A 23,056-nucleotide genomic window follows, 5' to 3' on the forward strand; every position below is an offset into this window, starting at 1 on the left:
AAAGACTTGGAATTATTGAATATCGAATATGACCTACAAAACGCTTTTCGAAACTGAGACCATTATTTTAATTCTAAGTACGCGAAAAGTACTCAGATTCGTATACTTGCATACTTCACATCCAGTCCGGACACAACCTGATGAAACTGGATTCCTTGAGAATAAAGATTTTAAATTTCCAGTGATGTGTGAACGGACATTTTGGAGTACAATTATTTATTATTGATGTAAATGTTAGTACTTTAATAATCAATAAAACTGTGGGGGAAAAAACCTAATATGGATATCCTTTACGAACCCATTTCTCCCCACATTATAAATCGTAGCAGTATTGATGCACCAGTATGTAACTGTAACAAACAGATGACAATGAAACATGCGATTAGGTTGTGGGGGCGGGGCCAAGGACTGCCCTACGAGTGCTGGTTGGTGGACCGGGAGAGCTCCTAGGGAACTGAGTGGGAACGAGTGTACGTCCAGTGTTTCGTTCAGTTTCGGGTTTTCGAGCTGATTTCATTAGGATTCGAGGCCCTGAGTTCACATATGGCATTAGTTCTTACCTAGGAGGTCAAATTTCTAAGATATATCGTTTTAGTGAAATGAACTTTTTACATTATTTTAGGTTAAACGCCGACCCCGTGAATGGCGTCGGCCCGTGTAGGCTGTACAGAATCCTGAGGCCGATCCTGTTCTTCTATAGAATCCTGAAGGTGAATGAGTAGATTTTACATGTAGTTCGTCTTTAATTGAACCTCCGTCAGCCAAGTTTCACAAACGGCCAATTTTTTAATTATATTGTTGTTTCATTTGTCTTATCTCGCGACCAGTGTTGTCCTAGCCGGAGCTAAAAGTATAAAACAGATCAAAGGACGTAACTGCCAGCATTACAAGGAAGTTTTAAAAATTACTAATTTCAGTTAAATATTTTTTTCCCTTAAATATTATCTGTTAAAAAAAATGGAGTGTGGCTGTGTCATGGACACGGCCGTGTGTTGTACGTGAATACGTGTACGTAACAGGTAATATTTTCTATACAAAATATGGTGTTTTTTTATTTTAACACCATATATATTCACTGTAACTATTTTACACTAAAGTTTTAAATATGCAATCGATAGATTTTGCCGAGAGCTGACGATTGAAACTCAAACGAACGTCGTAGCTTCTCCGAGTCCAAATTTATGCTATAAATGGAAATCTCTAAACGCCTAAATACCCGCTCTACATTGACAAGGAAACATAAAAACTGATCCGGACCCGGAAGACATTTACGTTTCACTATTTAGTCCAGCCACTGATGAAGAGTTCTAACCGCCCTGGGCTAATCATGAGGACGCGCCCCGCCAGGTGTGTTGTTACGGTCGGCCTAAATAGTAGTACTATATTAGTTCTGACTTTGTTTACTAGTGTGAAAATTTTATCATGGTTCCATACTACCTATAAAAGTAAAAATCAGGGAGTCCCAAGCTTTTTCAGTTCACAGCGCATTTAGTTATGGTGTTGTGTCTCGGTCTATTTGAAATATGTATGGTGGATGCAATGATGCTAGATTAATACTGCATGCTAGTGATGCGACGAGTCGGTTCTTTAAGGCACTCGAGTGACTCGGATAGCGATGGCAGCGGACTCGATTCTGCAGGTACTCGATCCAAGAGTACACGCTGAGAAGTTGCCTAGCTACTGCGCACCCAGACTCGCGCATTATCTGGGACTGCAGGATACAAGTACTCGATGATCCGAGTACTTACGACTTACGAGTACCGACGAAGGTTTCACCCGGCCAGCAGCATCTGCGCACTCGTCCTCATTGAGACACTATCTATAATTTCCAAACGAAGTATATATATTATTAACATAATAAAAGCAGTATCACAGATAAATATATATATAATTATATATGTTATATATAAATTATTATACTTATAATACAACCAAGCAATTTTTGTGACAGTGTAAAACATGAAATTAGAATAATGGAAAAGAATATAATTATCCGATATTTTACTGTCGTGTAAAAAGGATTAGTGAACTGTCAAACGAATTTTCGTACATGCAATTGTTTCCGTTTACCGTACTTTACAGTACGTCTGCCAACAATAGTCCTAGTCCAAGAAATAACTATCTTTGTATTTACGACAATCTAATGTGTTCGTTAAAGTAATAAACATATTTGAATTAATGAGTGCAAATAATAGTAAATTTATCAATTAAATTGTAGATTTCATTTCACTCCTTTGTATCCATACAAAATAGTTATAATTCAATTAAATTGATTCAATTTTATTCATAAAAGTATGCAATAATTTCATCAATGTTTTGTTATGACGTCACGTTAAACTATCGTCCGTAAACCGACTTTATATACAACCAATTTTTTTTATCTTTCGTTGCTGTATTCACCATCAATGTTTCATGTTATCTATTTTCCAGTACGGGACGAACAAAACACTATGTTAGTGCTTTATCTTTTGTTTCAAAACTTAAAAAAAATTACTGCAGAGCCGCAAAGTACGCGTGTGGGAAAACATCACCTCAAATTCAGTTGTAAAAAATTACTCACGGGCAAACTACCAAGATAATTCAACTTTTGTCGAATATATTTCCAAAGGATAATATTTTGCAATCACACGCCGCTGCGTTATAACTTCATTCCATAAATTCTGTTAACTGAGAATGTTTGTAAAATTGACTTCCTTTTTTTATTGAAGTCAACTAGGTTTGAAAAATGTCTTATGTTTTGTTGATGTTGAAAACTGAAATATCATATGTTGGCAAGTGTAGAGCTCGCGGACTGAGGCGCTTGTAAATGCTCGCCATGTTTGTTCTTTAAAGACGTTCATAATGTTTGGCACCAGATAATATTATATATAGAGACCGGAAAAATTCGCGAATTCATTTCGCGATAGGCTAAAATACAAATAGTTATACCTCGGTGCTGTCTCTGCTATTGGCACACAACTCATCTGGATGACTGGGCCAATGAGAAACACCCGACCAAAGCTGTATCGAATCTCAGGCTGCTACGTTGGGACGTCTCACAAGACAGCAGCCAATGAGTGGGTGGCATTTGACCGAGAGTACGCAGAACTATGGAGTTCGTCCTATAGGTCATTGAACCCGCGAATTTTTTCCTGTCCCTAATTATATATTAAGAATGATCGCAGCCTTCCATGGCCATTGTCTGAAGTAGCTTGTCTTCTGGTTTGTAGCCGTGTCCTCGGTCGACATTGCAGTGGCCATCATGAGGGAGCAGTTGCCCTGGTGGCTGGTGATGGCGACTGCAATGGTGGCAAGTGCGGGTGTTGCAGGCTGCTGGGAGAGCTCCGGCAAGCAGGACTGCGAGCGCCCGCAGTGTGTGGCCGACAAGAAGCCGCCCAAGGCCCTCAACAACACCAAGTTCTGCTGCTGCGCCAGCGACCTGTGCAACCTGAACGTGTCGGACATCTACGTGCCGCCCGCCGACACCCGCTCGCTCCTCACCGGTACTTGCTGCCCGCCGCTCTGATCTACTGCGCAGCTTAGGTTCCCCCCTCCCTTCTTTGCGACAGAGAATTTCCGTCACTCCCCTCTCTGTCGCAAAGAAGCTAGTTTTCGTCAGTTTTTAATCTCCATCAAAACCTTTCCTACAGCGAGCCAGTAGTACCTTGCTCCACTCTGTCATTGCCCCTTATCGGTATGGAGTGGTATCCACACCCTCTCCACTTATCAATAGTGTCTAAGGAGGGTAAAATATGCTTCGGGGATACTGTTCCTCAGAGCATCTGCCGTCATGCAGATTTCATCACTGCCGACCATGAATCCGACCACTGTTTCTACCCAGGGCTGAGTATGAAAATCTAAGCAGAGATTCCAGCTTCTTAGCGTATCAGCCAGTGGTACTTCCAACAACTTCCAGTGACATAATGCATGCTCTCCCGGGCCTTACGTGTCAGACTGTCACCACTTTCCCACCCGATCTTGCCACATGGGCAGGGTAAGAATCTCTTGGGATCCAAGGTGGGGCCCGTGGAATTACGTTCACCATTTCTTTTCGCAGTTACCATTTTGCAAGCGCCAATGTGCTCACCCAGAAGGGCTTCTTAACTTTGGACCCCCTGGGAACTACGCCACTGCAGATGGGTGCCCATTGTCTCACCAAATGTCAGTATCCCACCGACCTTTATTACAACTGCTAATGATTCACAGCATAGTAGAACAACCTTATAAACTTCCCTTTCCATCCCAACAAGATGTTACATTTACTAATAGTTCATTATTAAGGCTTTGCCCAACAGCAGAGTTGTTATTTCATTTACCCCTCATTTTTTTATATATATTTTTTACCCTCTCCCTCTTACTTCCTGTGATATCAACATGATAGCGATGTTACACATTGTGCTTCATCTTAAAATTTCTCAACCACTATTTTCTTAATCTTGTGACGTGACTCCGTCAGACGTCCCGCGTACACCTATACACATAACAATAAATAACCTATAACATTTGGGGGGTGGTAGCTGTTGGTAAGCATGGTACTCGAGATCAAGTCTTCTCCCTATACAGGAAGTGTAGGGTATTATTTATGTACTGAAAAGAGACGTGATTAGTTCATTCAAGCACAGATTTTATTTACTAAGATAAATACTAAAAACACAATAAAAAAAACTCTGAAAATTAATAAAAAAGGTTAACAAAAGAATTAATAACAAATAAGTTATCAAGTAGATTCACGAATAAATAAATACATTTAATACACATTAAAGTGAAGTCAGCCGGCAAACAATTATCTCTACAACAACATGGCCGTCGCCGCAGCTCCGCTGAGGAACAGTACACTTCCCAGTTACCACTACATACATGCTTATAACCAGACGTCGATTTTTCCCAAAACCAAATAATAAATAATAGAGATGGAATAATACTACATTATTTCTTAAAAGATTAAGACGAAGATCGTCCAAGAAATGATCGTTGCGAACGAGCCATGGCCAACCACTTACCCTCTGACTGGAGGCGAAGCAAAGTTGTTTCAAACCGACGCGGACCCTGCTTCCAGAGAGGTCCCCAGGCAAAAAGCCTCGGCCCCTCCCTGGAAGGAGGTTTTAACTAAAACTGGGCCACTCCGGAAAAAAAAAACACGAACACCGGGGAAACTTAGCCAGGGGGAACTAGCGATCCCCCCTCTCCCACAAGGAAAAATGAAAAACAAGTGAAATAGACTGTTCCTCCCTCCCGCAAGGAGAAAAAAAAAAAACGAAGACGACAGTTTCTTCTGCGCAGGCGCGAGCGAGCTCTCCCTCCCCCTCCTGCGCTGTTCGATTATTTCTGTCTACGTTTCCAAAGTCGGACGCCAGATGGCAACACTAATCAGGACAGAGTCCTCGAAACGAGTACACAAAAGCCTCGCGTTGCAGAACACACAGAACGACAAACAAGAGACTAGCGTAGCGCAGCGGGTTTTTCTGGAACGGCGTGTTGCAACCTCTCAGCGGGCCCTGGCCAGCGACCCGCGAGAATTAGCTAACCACGCAGCCTCGCAAAAGCCCGCGGTGCCTGTAAACTAATGTCGCAGCAACCTATATTCCAATACCCGCGTGTCGAAATCAACCGGCCGAGCCTGGAAACGTGCACGTACACCAACACGTAAACCTGACGAGAAACAAAAGTAAAATAAAATTTAAGAAGAAAAAAAAAGTAATGAAATTTTCAGACCGTGACATTATTGTAAACAGAAGTATAATGTTGCGTAAGTGTTCACTATATGATCACGTGAATGACCTTATGGGCCGAGTTTTAAAATCATGCAGGGTGCAAAAAATTCAGTTATGACTTTTTGAAATACCAGTTTATAAACTACACAAGACACTAAAACACAAGTATGGGCTAACTTTAAACTTTTTCCGTCATCTTTGTTTGAAAAGAATTGTTCTGAAAAGGTTCAAATAGGCAGACATTACTTGCAAAGAAGGTTTACTGCATTTTTTTAATATAATTTACCTTTTTACTTGTTTAAGTTTGAAACAGTGAAAGAAAATAAAACTTTAATATCAAATTATTGACCATGTCATTAGTTTTCTATTGTTTTACAATCTCAAGTTGTATAGATGGTGATGTCTTGCAATTTTCTTGTTTTATAAACATCCGTGATATTTTTGCATTGGTTTTGTGTTGGACTGTTGCATTGTTGCATCATTGCATTTTTACTACCTTGTGTAGCCTTACAGCTAAAAAAAAATTATTAGTAAACATGTATAGACAAAATTTTTGAACCAACAATGACCGTTATTTGAACAAATTTAGAGTAAAATCTCTTAATTAATAGCAGTGACAAGAAATTGAAATAACCAACTCGGCATGTGCGACTAAGTTTTAAAAACAATATTAGTGGGTTTTTCTTGTATGTTTTTATGTGATTTCACTGTACCGAGTCCACCAACCATTTGTCTTGTTATCGTCAGATGTAACAGATTATTTCCACCGATCATTAGACTACAAGTAAAACTTTGTAGAGCCTTGAAAAAATGTTTAGCAAAATCATACCACTAAGGATTACAAATACTAAAAATAATGTTTTAGTAAACAATACTCTCTTATTTCATTACTTTACATTCTTATCACTATTGGCTGAGAATGTAAGCTTAAAATGATCCCAACACTTAGTAGACATTTGAATGCAGTTATGAAGTAAGATAACAAACAATTTTTTTTTTTTGAAATTTTTTTATGAATACGTATCACAATAAGGAAAATAATGTACCAAATTATGGGACTGCAATGTAAGTAAATAACATTTTTTGCATCATTTTGTAAAAATAGCTCTCGAACAAGAAAAGTGTCTTTTCTTTGTTGTTGGTTCCTGATTATTGAGTAAGGAACTGCATCCAGCTGTAGTTCACTTGAGCATAAGATTATCTGTGGGCGTACTTTTTCGTTTTCAACTGTACATTCAAATAAATGTATGTTCAACTCTGAAACCTGCACAGGCATGCGCATAACAACAACACAAAAATTTCATCGCAATTGGATAAATAGTATAGAAACTCATACGGGACAAATGAACGAAAATTCAATACGTGACGGATGCCCCAAACAATAGCGTGTTGAAATTCCAGGCAACGCCATCTATTGACGAAGTTCAAAACTGAACTGTTATCAGCGCCGTTAGTTCGCTAGCCGCCGTGAGCTCCACTGAGTGGGCTGGTCTCACCAAGGAGAAGGATAGGAAGTTGCCAGACCTTACTGTATGACTGTGTGGCGGACATAGACACTCACTGTTTTTATGTCTATGTCCTATGATTTTGTGTTATAAAAATTAATTTACCACCTTTTCACTCCATTACGGATGGAACTTCATAGTAATATGTGGCCTATGTGTTAAACCAGGTTATGAGCTAGCTGTATGCCAAATCTCATCCTAAAATGATCAGCTGTTCGGGCATCAAGGAGTAACTAATATACACACAAAAGTTTGCTTTTATAATACTAGTAGGATGACATTGTAGTGTAAAAATTTAAGGAAACATTTATTAACTTTAAAAAGAGCACAAAATAGTCCATCATGTAATTGTAAAAACACTAAAGTATAAATTAGGCCAGAAGAACTTCAGCAGAGAGGCGAGATGTGCGATGTTGGTGTTGCAGCAACTCAGCAGTACCTGGACCAAGTGAGCGAGCTGCGAGTGCTGTACATCGCGCTGTCCTGCACGCTGGGGCCCGGCTTCGTGGTGCTGGTGGCGCTGGCACTCTACTGGCTGCGACACAACTACACCCACGGCAAGGGCAAGCACTCCCCGGACACCATGCACCTCATGGAGGGGGGCCTGCACCTGGGCGGCTACACGCTCGAGCACCTCAAGCTGTCTGCCATCGTCGGTGAGCACGCTTCCTTGTCATTACTACCAGCTGCGACCACTGCCAGGGCCATGCACCTCATGGAGGGCGGCTACACGCTCGAGCACCTCAAGCTGTCTGCCATCGTCGGTGAGACCTCTTACTGCTCTCTCGAGCATGCTTCCTTGTCATTACTACCATCTGCGACCACTGCCAGGGCCATGCACCTCATGGAGGGCGGCTACACGCTCGAGCACCTCAAGCTGTCTGCCATCGTCGGTGAGACCTCTTACTGGCTCTCTCGAGCATGCTTCCTTGTCATTACTACCAGCTGCGACCACTGCCAGGGCCATGCACCTCATGGAGGGCGGCTACACGCTCGAGCACCTCAAGCTGTCTGCCATCGTCGGTGAGACCTCTTACTGGCTCTCTCGAGCATGCTTCCTTGTCATTACTACCAGCTGCGACCACTGCCAGGGCCATGCACCTCATGGAGGGCGGCTACACACTCGAGCACCTCAAGCTGTCTGCTATCGTCGGTGAGACCTCTTACTGGCTCTCTCGAGCATGCTTCCTTGTCATTACTACCAGCTGCGACCACTGCCAGGGCCATGCACCTCATGGAGGGCGGCTACACGCTCGAGCACCTCAAGCTGTCTGCCATCGTCGGTGAGACCTCTTACTGCTCTCTCGAGCATGCTTCCTTGTCATTACTACCAGCTGCGACCACTGCCAGGGCCATGCACCTCATGGAGGGCGGCTACACGCTCGAGCACCTCAAGCTGTCTGCTATCGTCGGTGAGACCTCTTACTGCTCTCTCGAGCATGCTTCCTTGTCATTACTACCAGCTGCGACCACTGCCAGGGCCATGCACCTCATGGAGGGCGGCTACACGCTAGGGCACCTCAAGCTGTCTGCTATCGTCGGTGAGACCTCTTACTGGCTCTCTCGAGCATGCTTCCTTGTCATTACTACCAGCTGCGACCACTGCCAGGGCCATGCACCTCATGGAGGGCGGCTACACGCTCGAGCACCTCAAGCTGTCTGCCATCGTCGGTGAGACCTCTTACTGCTCTCTCGAGCATGCTTCCTTGTCATTACTACCAGCTGCGACCACTGCCAGGGCCATGCACCTCATGGAGGGCGGCTACACGCTCGAGCACCTCAAGCTGTCTGCCATCGTCGGTGAGACCTCTTACTGCTCTCTCGAGCATGCTTCCTTGTCATTACTACCAGCTGCGACCACTGCCAGGGCCATGCACCTCATGGAGGGCGGCTACACGCTCGAGCACCTCAAGCTGTCTGCTATCGTCGGTGAGACCTCTTACTGCTCTCTCGAGCATGCTTCCTTGTCATTACTACCAGCTGCGACCACTGCCAGGGCCATGCACCTCATGGAGGGCGGCTACACGCTCGAGCACCTCAAGCTGTCTGCTATCGTCGGTGAGACCTCTTACTGCTCTCTCGAGCATGCTTCCTTGTCATTACTACCAGCTGCGACCACTGCCAGGGCCATGCACCTCATGGAGGGCGGCTACACGCTCGAGCACCTCAAGCTGTCTGCTATCGTCGGTGAGACCTCTTACTGCTCTCTCGAGCATGCTTCCTTGTCATTACTACCAGCTGCGACCACTGCCAGGGCCATGCACCTCATGGAGGGCGGCTACACGCTAGGGCACCTCAAGCTGTCTGCTATCGTCGGTGAGACCTCTTACTGGCTCTCTCGAGCATGCTTCCTTGTCATTACTACCAGCTGCGACCACTGCCAGGGCCATGCACCTCATGGAGGGCGGCTACACGCTAGGGCACCTCAAGCTGTCTGCTATCGTCGGTGAGACCTCTTACTGCTCTCTCGAGCATGCTTCCTTGTCATTACTACCAGCTGCGACCACTGCCAGGGCCATGCACCTCATGGAGGGCGGCTACACGCTCGAGCACCTCAAGCTGTCTGCTATCGTCGGTGAGACCTCTTACTGGCTCTCTCGAGCATGCTTCCTTGTCATTACTACCAGCTGCGACCACTGCCAGGGCCATGCACCTCATGGAGGGCGGCTACACGCTAGGGCACCTCAAGCTGTCTGCTATCGTCGGTGAGACCTCTTACTGGCTCTCTCGAGCATGCTTCCTTGTCATTACTACCAGCTGCGACCACTGCCAGGGCCATGCACCTCATGGAGGGCGGCTACACGCTAGGGCACCTCAAGCTGTCTGCTATCGTCGGTGAGACCTCTTACTGGCTCTCTCGAGCATGCTTCCTTGTCATTACTACCAGCTGCGACCACTGCCAGGGCCATGCACCTCATGGAGGGCGGCTACACGCTAGGGCACCTCAAGCTGTCTGCTATCGTCGGTGAGACCTCTTACTGGCTCTCTCGAGCATGCTTCCTTGTCATTACTACCAGCTGCGACCACTGCCAGGGCCATGCACCTCATGGAGGGTGGCTACACGCTAGGGCACCTCAAGCTGTCTGCCATCGTCGGTGAGACCTCTTACTGCTCTCTCGAGCATGCTTCCTTGTCATTACTACCAGCTGCGACCACTGCCAGGGCCATGCACCTCATGGAGGGCGGCTACACGCTCGAGCACCTCAAGCTGTCTGCTATCGTCGGTGAGACCTCTTACTGCTCTCTCGAGCATGCTTCCTTGTCATTACTACCAGCTGCGACCACTGCCAGGGCCATGCACCTCATGGAGGGCGGCTACACGCTCGAGCACCTCAAGCTGTCTGCTATCGTCGGTGAGACCTCTTACTGCTCTCTCGAGCATGCTTCCTTGTCATTACTACCAGCTGCGACCACTGCCAGGGCCATGCACCTCATGGAGGGCGGCTACACGCTCGAGCACCTCAAGCTGTCTGCTATCGTCGGTGAGACCTCTTACTGCTCTCTCGAGCATGCTTCCTTGTCATTACTACCAGCTGCGACCACTGCCAGGGCCATGCACCTCATGGAGGGCGGCTACACGCTAGGGCACCTCAAGCTGTCTGCTATCGTCGGTGAGACCTCTTACTGCTCTCTCGAGCATGCTTCCTTGTCATTACTACCAGCTGCGACCACTGCCAGGGCCATGCACCTCATGGAGGGCGGCTACACGCTAGGGCACCTCAAGCTGTCTGCTATCGTCGGTGAGACCTCTTACTGCTCTCTCGAGCATGCTTCCTTGTCATTACTACCAGCTGCGACCACTGCCAGGGCCATGCACCTCATGGAGGGTGGCTACACGCTCGAGCACCTCAAGCTGTCTGCTATCGTCGGTGAGACCTCTTACTGGCTCTCTCGAGCATGCTTCCTTGTCATTACTACCAGCTGCGACCACTGCCAGGGCCATGCACCTCATGGAGGGCGGCTACACGCTAGGGCACCTCAAGCTGTCTGCTATCGTCGGTGAGACCTCTTACTGGCTCTCTCGAGCATGCTTCCTTGTCATTACTACCAGCTGCGACCACTGCCAGGGCCATGCACCTCATGGAGGGCGGCTACACGCTAGGGCACCTCAAGCTGTCTGCTATCGTCGGTGAGACCTCTTACTGGCTCTCTCGAGCATGCTTCCTTGTCATTACTACCAGCTGCGACCACTGCCAGGGCCATGCACCTCATGGAGGGCGGCTACACGCTAGGGCACCTCAAGCTGTCTGCTATCGTCGGTGAGACCTCTTACTGGCTCTCTCGAGCATGCTTCCTTGTCATTACTACCAGCTGCGACCACTGCCAGGGCCATGCACCTCATGGAGGGTGGCTACACGCTAGGGCACCTCAAGCTGTCTGCTATCGTCGGTGAGACCTCTTACTGGCTCTCTCGAGCATGCTTCCTTGTCATTACTACCAGCTGCGACCACTGCCAGGGCCATGCACCTCATGGAGGGCGGCTACACGCTAGGGCACCTCAAGCTGTCTGCTATCGTCGGTGAGACCTCTTACTGGCTCTCTCGAGCATGCTTCCTTGTCATTACTACCAGCTGCGACCACTGCCAGGGCCATGCACCTCATGGAGGGCGGCTACACGCTAGGGCACCTCAAGCTGTCTGCTATCGTCGGTGAGACCTCTTACTGGCTCTCTCGAGCATGCTTCCTTGTCATTACTACCAGCTGCGACCACTGCCAGGGCCATGCACCTCATGGAGGGCGGCTACACGCTAGGGCACCTCAAGCTGTCTGCTATCGTCGGTGAGACCTCTTACTGGCTCTCTCGAGCATGCTTCCTTGTCATTACTACCAGCTGCGACCACTGCCAGGGCCATGCACCTCATGGAGGGCGGCTACACGCTAGGGCACCTCAAGCTGTCTGCTATCGTCGGTGAGACCTCTTACTGGCTCTCTCGAGCATGCTTCCTTGTCATTACTACCAGCTGCGACCACTGCCAGGGCCATGCACCTCATGGAGGGCGGCTACACGCTCGAGCACCTCAAGCTGTCTGCTATCGTCGGTGAGACCTCTTACTGCTCTCTCGAGCATGCTTCCTTGTCATTACTACCAGCTGCGACCACTGCCAGGGCCATGCACCTCATGGAGGGCGGCTACACGCTAGGGCACCTCAAGCTGTCTGCTATCGTCGGTGAGACCTCTTACTGCTCTCTCGAGCATGCTTCCTTGTCATTACTACCAGCTGCGACCACTGCCAGGGCCATGCACCTCATGGAGGGCGGCTACACGCTAGGGCACCTCAAGCTGTCTGCTATCGTCGGTGAGACCTCTTACTGGCTCTCTCGAGCATGCTTCCTTGTCATTACTACCAGCTGCGACCACTGCCAGGGCCATGCACCTCATGGAGGGCGGCTACACGCTAGGGCACCTCAAGCTGTCTGCTATCGTCGGTGAGACCTCTTACTGGCTCTCTCGAGCATGCTTCCTTGTCATTACTACCAGCTGCGACCACTGCCAGGGCCATGCACCTCATGGAGGGCGGCTACACGCTCGAGCACCTCAAGCTGTCTGCTATCGTCGGTGAGACCTCTTACTGCTCTCTCGAGCATGCTTCCTTGTCATTACTACCAGCTGCGACCACTGCCAGGGCCATGCACCTCATGGAGGGCGGCTACACGCTCGAGCACCTCAAGCTGTCTGCTATCGTCGGTGAGACCTCTTACTGGCTCTCTCGAGCATGCTTCCTTGTCATTACTACCAGCTGCGACCACTGCCAGGGCCATGCACCTCATGGAGGGCGGCTACACGCTAGGGCACCTCAAGCTGTCTGCTATCGTCGGTGAGACCTCTTACTGGCTCTCTCGAGCATGCTTCCTTGTCATTACTACCAGCTGCGACCACTGCCAGGGCCATGCACCTCATGGAGGGCGGCTACACGCTAGGGCACCTCAAGCTGTCTGCTATCGTCGGTGAGACCTCTTACTGGCTCTCTCGAGCATGCTTCCTTGTCATTACTACCAGCTGCGACCACTGCCAGGGCCATGCACCTCATGGAGGGCGGCTACACGCTCGAGCACCTCAAGCTGTCTGCTATCGTCGGTGAGACCTCTTACTGCTCTCTCGAGCATGCTTCCTTGTCATTACTACCAGCTGCGACCACTGCCAGGGCCATGCACCTCATGGAGGGCGGCTACACGCTCGAGCACCTCAAGCTGTCTGCTATCGTCGGTGAGACCTCTTACTGGCTCTCTCGAGCATGCTTCCTTGTCATTACTACCAGCTGCGACCACTGCCAGGGCCATGCACCTCATGGAGGGCGGCTACACGCTCGAGCACCTCAAGCTGTCTGCTATCGTCGGTGAGACCTCTTACTGCTCTCTCGAGCATGCTTCCTTGTCATTACTACCAGCTGCGACCACTGCCAGGGCCATGCACCTCATGGAGGGCGGCTACACGCTAGGGCACCTCAAGCTGTCTGCTATCGTCGGTGAGACCTCTTACTGCTCTCTCGAGCATGCTTCCTTGTCATTACTACCAGCTGCGACCACTGCCAGGGCCATGCACCTCATGGAGGGCGGCTACACGCTCGAGCACCTCAAGCTGTCTGCTATCGTCGGTGAGACCTCTTACTGGCTCTCTCGAGCATGCTTCCTTGTCATTACTACCAGCTGCGACCACTGCCAGGGCCATGCACCTCATGGAGGGCGGCTACACGCTCGAGCACCTCAAGCTGTCTGCTATCGTCGGTGAGACCTCTTACTGCTCTCTCGAGCATGCTTCCTTGTCATTACTACCAGCTGCGACCACTGCCAGGGCCATGCACCTCATGGAGGGTGGCTACACGCTAGGGCACCTCAAGCTGTCTGCTATCGTCGGTGAGACCTCTTACTGCTCTCTCGAGCATGCTTCCTTGTCATTACTACCAGCTGCGACCACTGCCAGGGCCATGCACCTCATGGAGGGCGGCTACACGCTCGAGCACCTCAAGCTGTCTGCTATCGTCGGTGAGACCTCTTACTGCTCTCTCGAGCATGCTTCCTTGTCATTACTACCAGCTGCGACCACTGCCAGGGCCATGCACCTCATGGAGGGTGGCTACACGCTAGGGCACCTCAAGCTGTCTGCTATCGTCGGTGAGACCTCTTACTGCTCTCTCGAGCATGCTTCCTTGTCATTACTACCAGCTGCGACCACTGCCAGGGCCATGCACCTCATGGAGGGCGGCTACACGCTCGAGCACCTCAAGCTGTCTGCTATCGTCGGTGAGACCTCTTACTGCTCTCTCGAGCATGCTTCCTTGTCATTACTACCAGCTGCGACCACTGCCAGGGCCATGCACCTCATGGAGGGCGGCTACACGCTAGGGCACCTCAAGCTGTCTGCTATCGTCGGTGAGACCTCTTACTGGCTCTCTCGAGCATGCTTCCTTGTCATTACTACCAGCTGCGACCACTGCCAGGGCCATGCACCTCATGGAGGGCGGCTACACGCTAGGGCACCTCAAGCTGTCTGCTATCGTCGGTGAGACCTCTTACTGCTCTCTCGAGCATGCTTCCTTGTCATTACTACCAGCTGCGACCACTGCCAGGGCCATGCACCTCATGGAGGGCGGCTACACGCTAGGGCACCTCAAGCTGTCTGCTATCGTCGGTGAGACCTCTTACTGGCTCTCTCGAGCATGCTTCCTTGTCATTACTACCAGCTGCGACCACTGCCAGGGCCATGCACCTCATGGAGGGCGGCTACACGCTAGGGCACCTCAAGCTGTCTGCTATCGTCGGTGAGACCTCTTACTGCTCTCTCGAGCATGCTTCCTTGTCATTACTACCAGCTGCGACCACTGCCAGGGCCATGCACCTCATGGAGGGCGGCTACACGCTAGGGCACCTCAAGCTGTCTGCCATCGTCGGTGAGACCTCTTACTGCTCTCTCGAGCATGCTTCCTTGTCATTACTACCAGCTGCGACCACTGCCAGGGCCATGCACCTCATGGAGGGTGGCTACACGCTAGGGCACCTCAAGCTGTCTGCTATCGTCGGTGAGACCTCTTACTGCTCTCTCGAGCATGCTTCCTTGTCATTACTACCAGCTGCGACCACTGCCAGGGCCATGCACCTCATGGAGGGCGGCTACACGCTAGGGCACCTCAAGCTGTCTGCTATCGTCGGTGAGACCTCTTACTGGCTCTCTCTCTGCCTGCGAGCCTGTCTTGAACGCACATTGTCGTTTCTATACGCGTGTCTTGGTCACCAAGGTTAATGATCTGAACTGTGTTGGTCTGTAATTTACAGCTGTTTTTTTGCTTACTACCATTGTTTTTATGCTTCACTTCTGTTTATAGTCAAATATTAATTAATGTTTGAAGACTTTCCATTTAATTCATGTGTAATAATCTAAAAATAAAGGTGTGTGTTCTTATGTTCACGTGTTAGACATTTACTTACTTGGCGTAGTAAAAACTAACATTAATTTTGCATGCAAATTATTGATAGAAATAGAATAATAAAAGTACAAGAGTGCTCTTATAAATACAGTTGGTAAAGTAGATATTCAGTCAGGTGAAAATTTTTTAATATAACACTCAGTATACAGCATTAATATAATCACCTGAGTAAAATTAATTATTTAATTTTGGAAAATATTGAAGGAAAATTGTCATTAATGATGAAAATAATGCCTTACGTCAGTGTACAGCGCGTGATGTCAGTGGCCATGCAGGGTCGCCAGCCAGCTCCGAACCTGGCGTCGCGATCTGGTCTCTCGCGTTCCAAACAATAGTTATTGGCAATATCTGTAGTGTGTGTTGTTGAGTGTTAATGTCTGTGAAGAACTCGCTATCAACAAGGTTTTAAGCCGAAACTAAATTTAAATCTATTCCCATCTCATATCCTCTTATTGTCTTTAATGTCCCTGTTTTCAATGAGTCATTAGGCCCCAACTTATCATTTGTCATAATTTGATTTCTTAATGTTCAGATGACAGGAATGCATATATGTATTATGTTTATTAATTTAGGCCTGAGGTAGACACAAACAACTTAAGATGGCTTGTCATTTCTCCTAAAAATTTTATATTCCAAGTACCACATTTCTCTTTTACTTACCCTACAAAAATAAAAGGTTTTTGACGTGATAACGTCTTATAAATCAATGAACGCCGGCTGCAGGCACGAAAAAGCAAGACTCATTGTCAGTTCCGCCTGAGCTGAGCGTGCAAGCGAGAGCGCGGAACAAGCGATAGAGAGGCACGATCGGCTTGTGAGGCATCTATCTCTCTTCCCACTCCGTCGGCCGATGCGTCCGAGTAGAAGAGAGACAGCGGCAGCACACAACCTACACGTGAACTGATTTTTCAACTGTGTATAAAGTGAAGTGAAAAAGTTAATGTGGTTTCCATTGTTCATTACAACAACAATTGCGGAAAAAAGGGTAATTAGTTCTTGCATTCGTATAAAAAGTCAACTGCTTTTATTTAGTATTCAATGGAAAAAAATTGTAATTTTCAATTAACTCCTTCTTTGTATTATACAAATTAATGATAATTCAGTGATAATAATTCAATTCAATTCATAGAAGTATGCAATTTTTCGTCAATGTTTTCTTATGATGTTATCACGTAAACAGACTACGGACAACCCCCTTTATGTCGGACAGCCACAGAGGCAGTGTCCTGGTATTGGATCATGTGGTCGGTGCAGCCAGGTGAGCGTGCGCGCGTGCTTGCAGGCCAGGGCCGCTACGGCTCCGTGTGGAGGGGCTCCGTGCACGACCAGGAGGTGGCCGTCAAGATCTTCCCCAGCCACTACCGCGGCTACTTCCACAACGAGCGCGACCTCTACAGCCTGCCCTTCATCGACAACCCCGCGCTGCTCTCCTACTACGGTAACTGTGGCCTGTTGCCGTCCCGATGTCTCTGTTGTTCACGGGTGCAACTTGTTGAAGTGATGATGCTTGTGTGTGTTTTTTATTACCTTGGATAAGTGGTTCCCAAACTTTTCCAGCTGGCGACCCACCTTTCCTTATAGGAATACCTCCACTGTCCATCAGTCCATCAGTGGAGTAAAAATACTTATTTGCAGGTTTATTCAATGGTTTCTGATAGTTATAGGATCGAGTCGCGACCCACCTGTAACCCTTCCGCGACGTACCGTTTGGGAACCGCTGCCATAGATTATTTCAACTTGTTTTAAATATCGTTGTACTATAGTTCCATCAAATTATGTAGATTTTCGATAATCCAAAAAATTGTGAATCCTGCACTGTTGTTGTTCTAGACGTGTTGTATTATTGAGCATTTTTTGTAACCTAATCCGTGTTTTGCTACTAATTACATGTTACCTTTGTTGCTGTAGAGGTTAATGCCACTACAAACTTTGCTTTCAAAATTTGCAGTCTTTGCTTTTTATTATTAGGTAAAAACTGTTAAAGCTGAAAACTAATTTGCTAAAACATTTCAATTTGAGTGGCAGTATTCCAATAATACCTTATTTACCCTAAAATAATACCACTTTGAATATAATGTGACCCCATACTTTTTTATTATTAGTTTATGAAAAATACTTAATGTGGAAAAAAATCACAATTCAAACAAACAAAAATTAAAAATTATTTAAATTAGTAAATTTATACCATATTTATTACTGCTTTTCTGGTGTCACTTTCATCAGTAAGTGATTTGCATGGCCTTTTTATAAACAGCAAATGGGGCAATAAGAAAAAAAAATGGGTTTTATGGCTGGAGTTCATAAGCCATTCATGAGAAAGCAAAGAATGCTGTGATATGTGTTGGTCCCCTCTACTTCATGGTATTCCAAAGCGTTGTTTTGACTCATCTGTCATCTGACACCTCCCACCCCCTTCCCTAGAAAGGTTCAGAAAGCCATAAACAAGAGCGTACTGATGTGGCATAAGTGACACAGTTCAGGCAGATTATGTTGTTTTTCAACTAAGTGGTGGTTCAGGAGGCAGTGATTAATAGAGGTGTAAAGTGGCTTATGTGACACAGGCAGAGTGCATGGTTTATCAACTAAGCTGTTTCCATCACTCTTTAATTCATATTTCAAGTGGTAAGATACAAATTTGCAACCCCCACTTTTAGGTTTAACAGTTATGGTAAAAATCATTGAATTTTATTCGGTGTATTATATCTTTCATGTGTCTTTGCAGAAATAATGGACACAACCTTCTGCACTAAGCATACACATTTAATCACAATATTCAAATAAAGGGCTGGCCCTAAGACAGACAAATCAATAAACATTACTACATTTAGGCATACCTTTGTACAGTTGATACTGGCCATTCCAGCATCCCTCAAATATTTCAAATACAGTGAAACCCCTTATTTACACTTTTCAGGGGAACAGAGTCAAAAAGTGTAAATACCAGGAAAGTGTAAATTGAGGGAAACATATTTTTAAAATGTAACATACCTGGTTTAATGCACTCCTTTTACTTCAGTAGTCAGAGACATCAAAAAAAGACACAGTGAACGAAATATCTTAAAAAATCCTTCATTAGGCCTATGTAAACCAAAATAAATTTACAACATATAACTTATAAAATTGTGTGAATACAACACTGAAGCAATGTGTGCCATGATAAAATGTTACCATAAAAAAGTTTTGTAGGCTTATGTGCAAAAACTTTCATGCCTAACTTAGGTCTATTTCTTTGTAAAATAATCAGAAATCTTGGTTTGCTTGCATCTTTGAGTGTTCATGCACATGATCTGCTTCTCTAAAGTATAAAAATTATCAAAAACACCATCACAGTTTTCACCAGCAGATACTCCAATGTAGTCTCGCAGAGTTTGAAGAGCAGCAAGAGCATCTTTACTCGTGGGTGTTGTCACTTCTTCATCATCATCATCATCTTCGTCAGTATCCTGTTGAGAAGTACTGACATGGCTTTCTACAATATCTTCTATACATTGCACTTCCGAAGTGATCACCTGACTGTCCACATCCACGTAATCTTGAAATATTTTCTCCTGCAACACCCTCTCATGTCCTTCAAAATCTTCAATGTCACTGTAATCTTCTTCACTGAGAGTGTAAGGCTTTTCTGGGAACACAAATCCAGCTTTTGCAAAGCAGTTTTGAATTGTTGATGTTTTCACTTCTTTCCAGGCTCTTGCACTAAAATGCAATGCAGTCAGCAGATTTATCTTCATCAAAGAAGGGTCTTTTCCAACATCAAGCATTGTTACTGCCCTTGAAACTAGGTTGAATGCCTGAATGATACCCAGTCAAGGGGCTGTAGCTCACTCGTGCAGTTTGCTGGGAAGAAGACAATATCAGTGTTGCGAAGCTGGATGGTTGCTTTGTGAGCAGAGCACTGATCTATGAAAAGAAGAACTTTCCTATTTTGCAAAGCCATTTTTGAATCAAATGCATGCAACTGGCTCTGAAAAAAAGCATTGGTCATCCAGGCTTTGGTGTTTGCTTCGTACTTTGTTGGGAGTGACTTGATGTTTTTAAAACATCGAGGTTTCCTCACTTTGCCAATGACATAAAGGGGGAATTTTTCACTTCCATCTGCATTGGTAAGCAATAACACAGTAATCCGTTGCTTGCTGAGCTTACCTCCGTGACACGTTTCCCCTTTAAAACTAAAGGTTTTGTCTGGTAGAACATTGAAAAACAACCCTGTTTCGTCAGCATTGAAAACATTTTTCGGGTCGAACCCAGCAATATTTTCCTGTAGCATTTCCTTCCAATGTTCCACAGTCTCCACATCCACACTTTTGCTTTCGCCACAAACCACCTTGTAAACAATATTGTGACGCTGCTTAAACCGATCAATCCATCCATTGGAAGCTGAGAAATCTTGAATTCCCAGCCTAGAGGCAATAACACGTGCTTTTTCTCTCAGTATTGTACCATTTATTGGTAAATTTGCGGCATGTGCACCAGAAAACCACTCAAGAAGAATATCTTCCAGCTGTTTGAATTTCGAGTCTTTCACATATTTACGTTTTTTAGCACTTGGCCCACATTGCGCGGCATTTGCAGTGATGGTTTCTCGGCTTTTGATGATGGTGTTAAGAGTACTCACAGGGATTGAAAGTTCTTTCGCAAGGTCCACACGTGATCCAACATATTCGTCGAATTTGGCAATTATTTTGATTTTATCGGCAACGGTAATAGTTTTTCGTTGTTTCACTTTCTCCATTTTCTCACAGATATTAATAACGACAAAGAGTTAAATATGTGTCAAATACATTTACCGCTAAAGCCAATGATACTACCAGCGCTCGTAGCGGAAAGCTGTGGAAATAGAAGTATTGTGAATAGTGCAAGGTTACTTGCACTGTTCACGACGCGAACGCATTCACATACGCAGCTTTTGATGTATCTTTCTTCTATGGCAGCCATGTTTTGGTGTTTGTAAACACTGAACGAGACGTTAATAACGGGAATGAAGCAACTTTTCCGACGTAACAAGCGTGAAAACGACATATACCGCCTTATGGAAAATAAATTGGGCCAAAAACAAAGGAGGTAAATAACGGGAAAACGTAAATACCGTTAACGTAAATACGGGGTTTCACTGTATGTGGCAGCATTTTATACATCCTCTGGCTGTATGTGTATAAAAAATTTAACAAGATTTTTAATGCCCTTTATACAGAAACACAGCACGAACCCACTAAAATATCAAATTTAAGAGATGCTGAAAAAAGCATGCACTAATCATTAATATTAATGAGTGCTGAATAATTTACAGTATTTTATGTTAAAAGTAGCTGTTAATAACAAGTTTTGAGAATCATAACTACTAACTATATCTCACACGAAAGGAATGAAAAATTTTTAAATGAGCCTACTAACTTCTACCCGTGTGCTGATGACTTGAAAAGGAAAATATTGTTACAAGTATAATGTGCGAAAAAAAATGGGTTTGTAAGGTAAAGCTTTATTAATTGGTTCAGTTTTATTTATTACTAATGTCTACATCATAAATCTGTGTCCACAAGAATTAGTCTTACACTGGTCATTGAAACATTAACACTGGAGCTTGGCTCGACAGTGGCTCGCTCTTCTGTCCGCTTCCTTCGCACACAAACACACACCAGGCCGCAGCACAGTCCCCAACTATCGCTCGCCAGGCCTTCTCGCAGGTATCGCCTCCCGATAGATCCGGCCACTTGCCCTCTTCACCTCTCGCTGGTCGCACGGGTGTCGCCAGTATCACTCCCCGAGGGGGAGACTCTCTGCGCTGCTCCGCTCTTCGCTCGGCGTCGCTGCTTTTATACTCTTGGCAGACTTTCTGGAGCCTACTGGGGTGGTTGGAAGAGTCGCGTCACCTTGGGCAGACCCGACTGAGTTAGGTCTGTGGAAAGCATTTGTGTATTAAAATGCTTCTTATATATTTCTCCAGCCATGCACACAGTTCTCTGTACTAGTTTTATGAAACGACCAGGAACTGAGAAGAAATAAGAACTTGCCGTCAAGGGGTAGGAAATTCAAACCCTTAAGGGGGGGGGGGGGTGATTGGCGCCTACGGAGAAAGACAGAAAGACAGCGTGGTGACACAATGCCAAAATGTTAACATCCCAATAAGCTTAGATATGGTACACAAAGACTTCACTGGTGCTTAGAATTCTACTGAAGACAAATATATGGTGCTACCCAAATTTGAGTGTGACCCTTACTGTTAAACAGATTTTCCAGGGTTTTCTTTACTGTATTTCAGTTATCCAGGCATTGGTAGGTCCCAGTTAACTCTTGATAATCGAGAGTTTACTGTACTTGAAAAAAAAACTGACCCATTTTAGCATTTAATGAGAGCCTGAAGTAATGTTTTATTTTACAATTGTATCCAACATGAGGTTGTGACGTTATTGCTTGTGGCCTGTGTGTTAATACGGCACCACGCACAAACAGCGAGGGGGGAATGTGCGCGGAGGGGTCGTGAGGGGCGTGACGTGACGTTGCAGGGTGCGAGGAGCGCGTGGGGCCGGACGGCTGCGTGGAGTACCTGCTCGTGCTGTCGTACGCCCCCAACGGCTGCCTGCAGGACTACCTGCGGAGCAACACGCTGGACTGGCCCACCTTCTGCAAGATGGCTCTGACCGTCGCCAAGGGCCTGGCCCACCTGCACACTGACGTCCGCAAGGGAGGTGAGCGTCCACCATCGTGTTTCAACAATCACACCTGAATGGACGGACCTCAATATCAGGCCCACCTCCACCTTTTGATGTCCCCTCCACTGGGGAAAAAAAAAATCTTTAATCTCTTTTAATAATTTTTGACATGATAACGTCTTATAAATCGATGAACGCACGAAAAAGTATGACTCATTGTCATGTTCCGCCTGAGCCGAGCTTGCAAGAACCGGCCAACCACCATGCGAGAAGATCTTCTATAATATCAAACTGGTTAAGGCGGGCTTTTTAAAAGCAGCAATTTAAAAATTTTATTTATTTGTTCAATTTTGTCATTTCAAATTAACAATTTATTGAGATTGATTTGATTTCAGTTTATTTCTATAACTAATTGTTTGTGATTATATTTAAACAAATTATTTAAATTAAATTTGCAAATAATATAAAATAATATAAATAATATATATATAAATAATATAAATAATATTTGAAAATTAAAAAGTATGCAATTTTTCATCAATGTTTTCTTATGACTGTTTTGTCTAAAGACGTATGAGACTGTAAAATCCAGATAAAACGACACAATTAACGATGATGCACTTGCAAACAACTCGATTGGCAGCAAGCGTGCACGATAGCACAACTTACCGCCATGATGGTTGAACAACAACTGTTGCTTCGTTGCCGGAAGCTGCAGGGCTACCCACCTTGGCAGGCAGCCAACTTGAAAAACTTGGCGCTGCTACAATATTTACAATTACACACAATATTTA

The 23,056-nt window shown here is 45.8% G+C and overlaps 1 protein-coding gene across 2 annotated transcripts in view; it reads left to right on the forward strand.

The window, feature by feature from the left end:
* LOC134539386 (bone morphogenetic protein receptor type-2) overlaps positions 1–23,056 on the forward strand; it is a 141,197-nt gene that overhangs the window by 61,646 nt on the left and 56,495 nt on the right. For both annotated transcript variants that reach the window (XM_063381377.1, XM_063381379.1), the window contains exons 5-8: positions 3,309–3,482; positions 7,621–7,851; positions 16,898–17,053; positions 22,116–22,298. In XM_063381377.1, the coding sequence (XP_063237447.1) occupies positions 3,309–3,482; positions 7,621–7,851; positions 16,898–17,053; positions 22,116–22,298 (744 nt within the window). The remainder of the gene's footprint in view (positions 1–3,308; positions 3,483–7,620; positions 7,852–16,897; positions 17,054–22,115; positions 22,299–23,056) is intronic.

The sequence above is a fragment of the Bacillus rossius genome, chromosome 15 (assembly GCF_032445375.1).
Source record: "Bacillus rossius redtenbacheri isolate Brsri chromosome 15, Brsri_v3, whole genome shotgun sequence".
Classification (NCBI taxonomy): Eukaryota; Metazoa; Arthropoda; class Insecta; order Phasmatodea; family Bacillidae; genus Bacillus; species Bacillus rossius.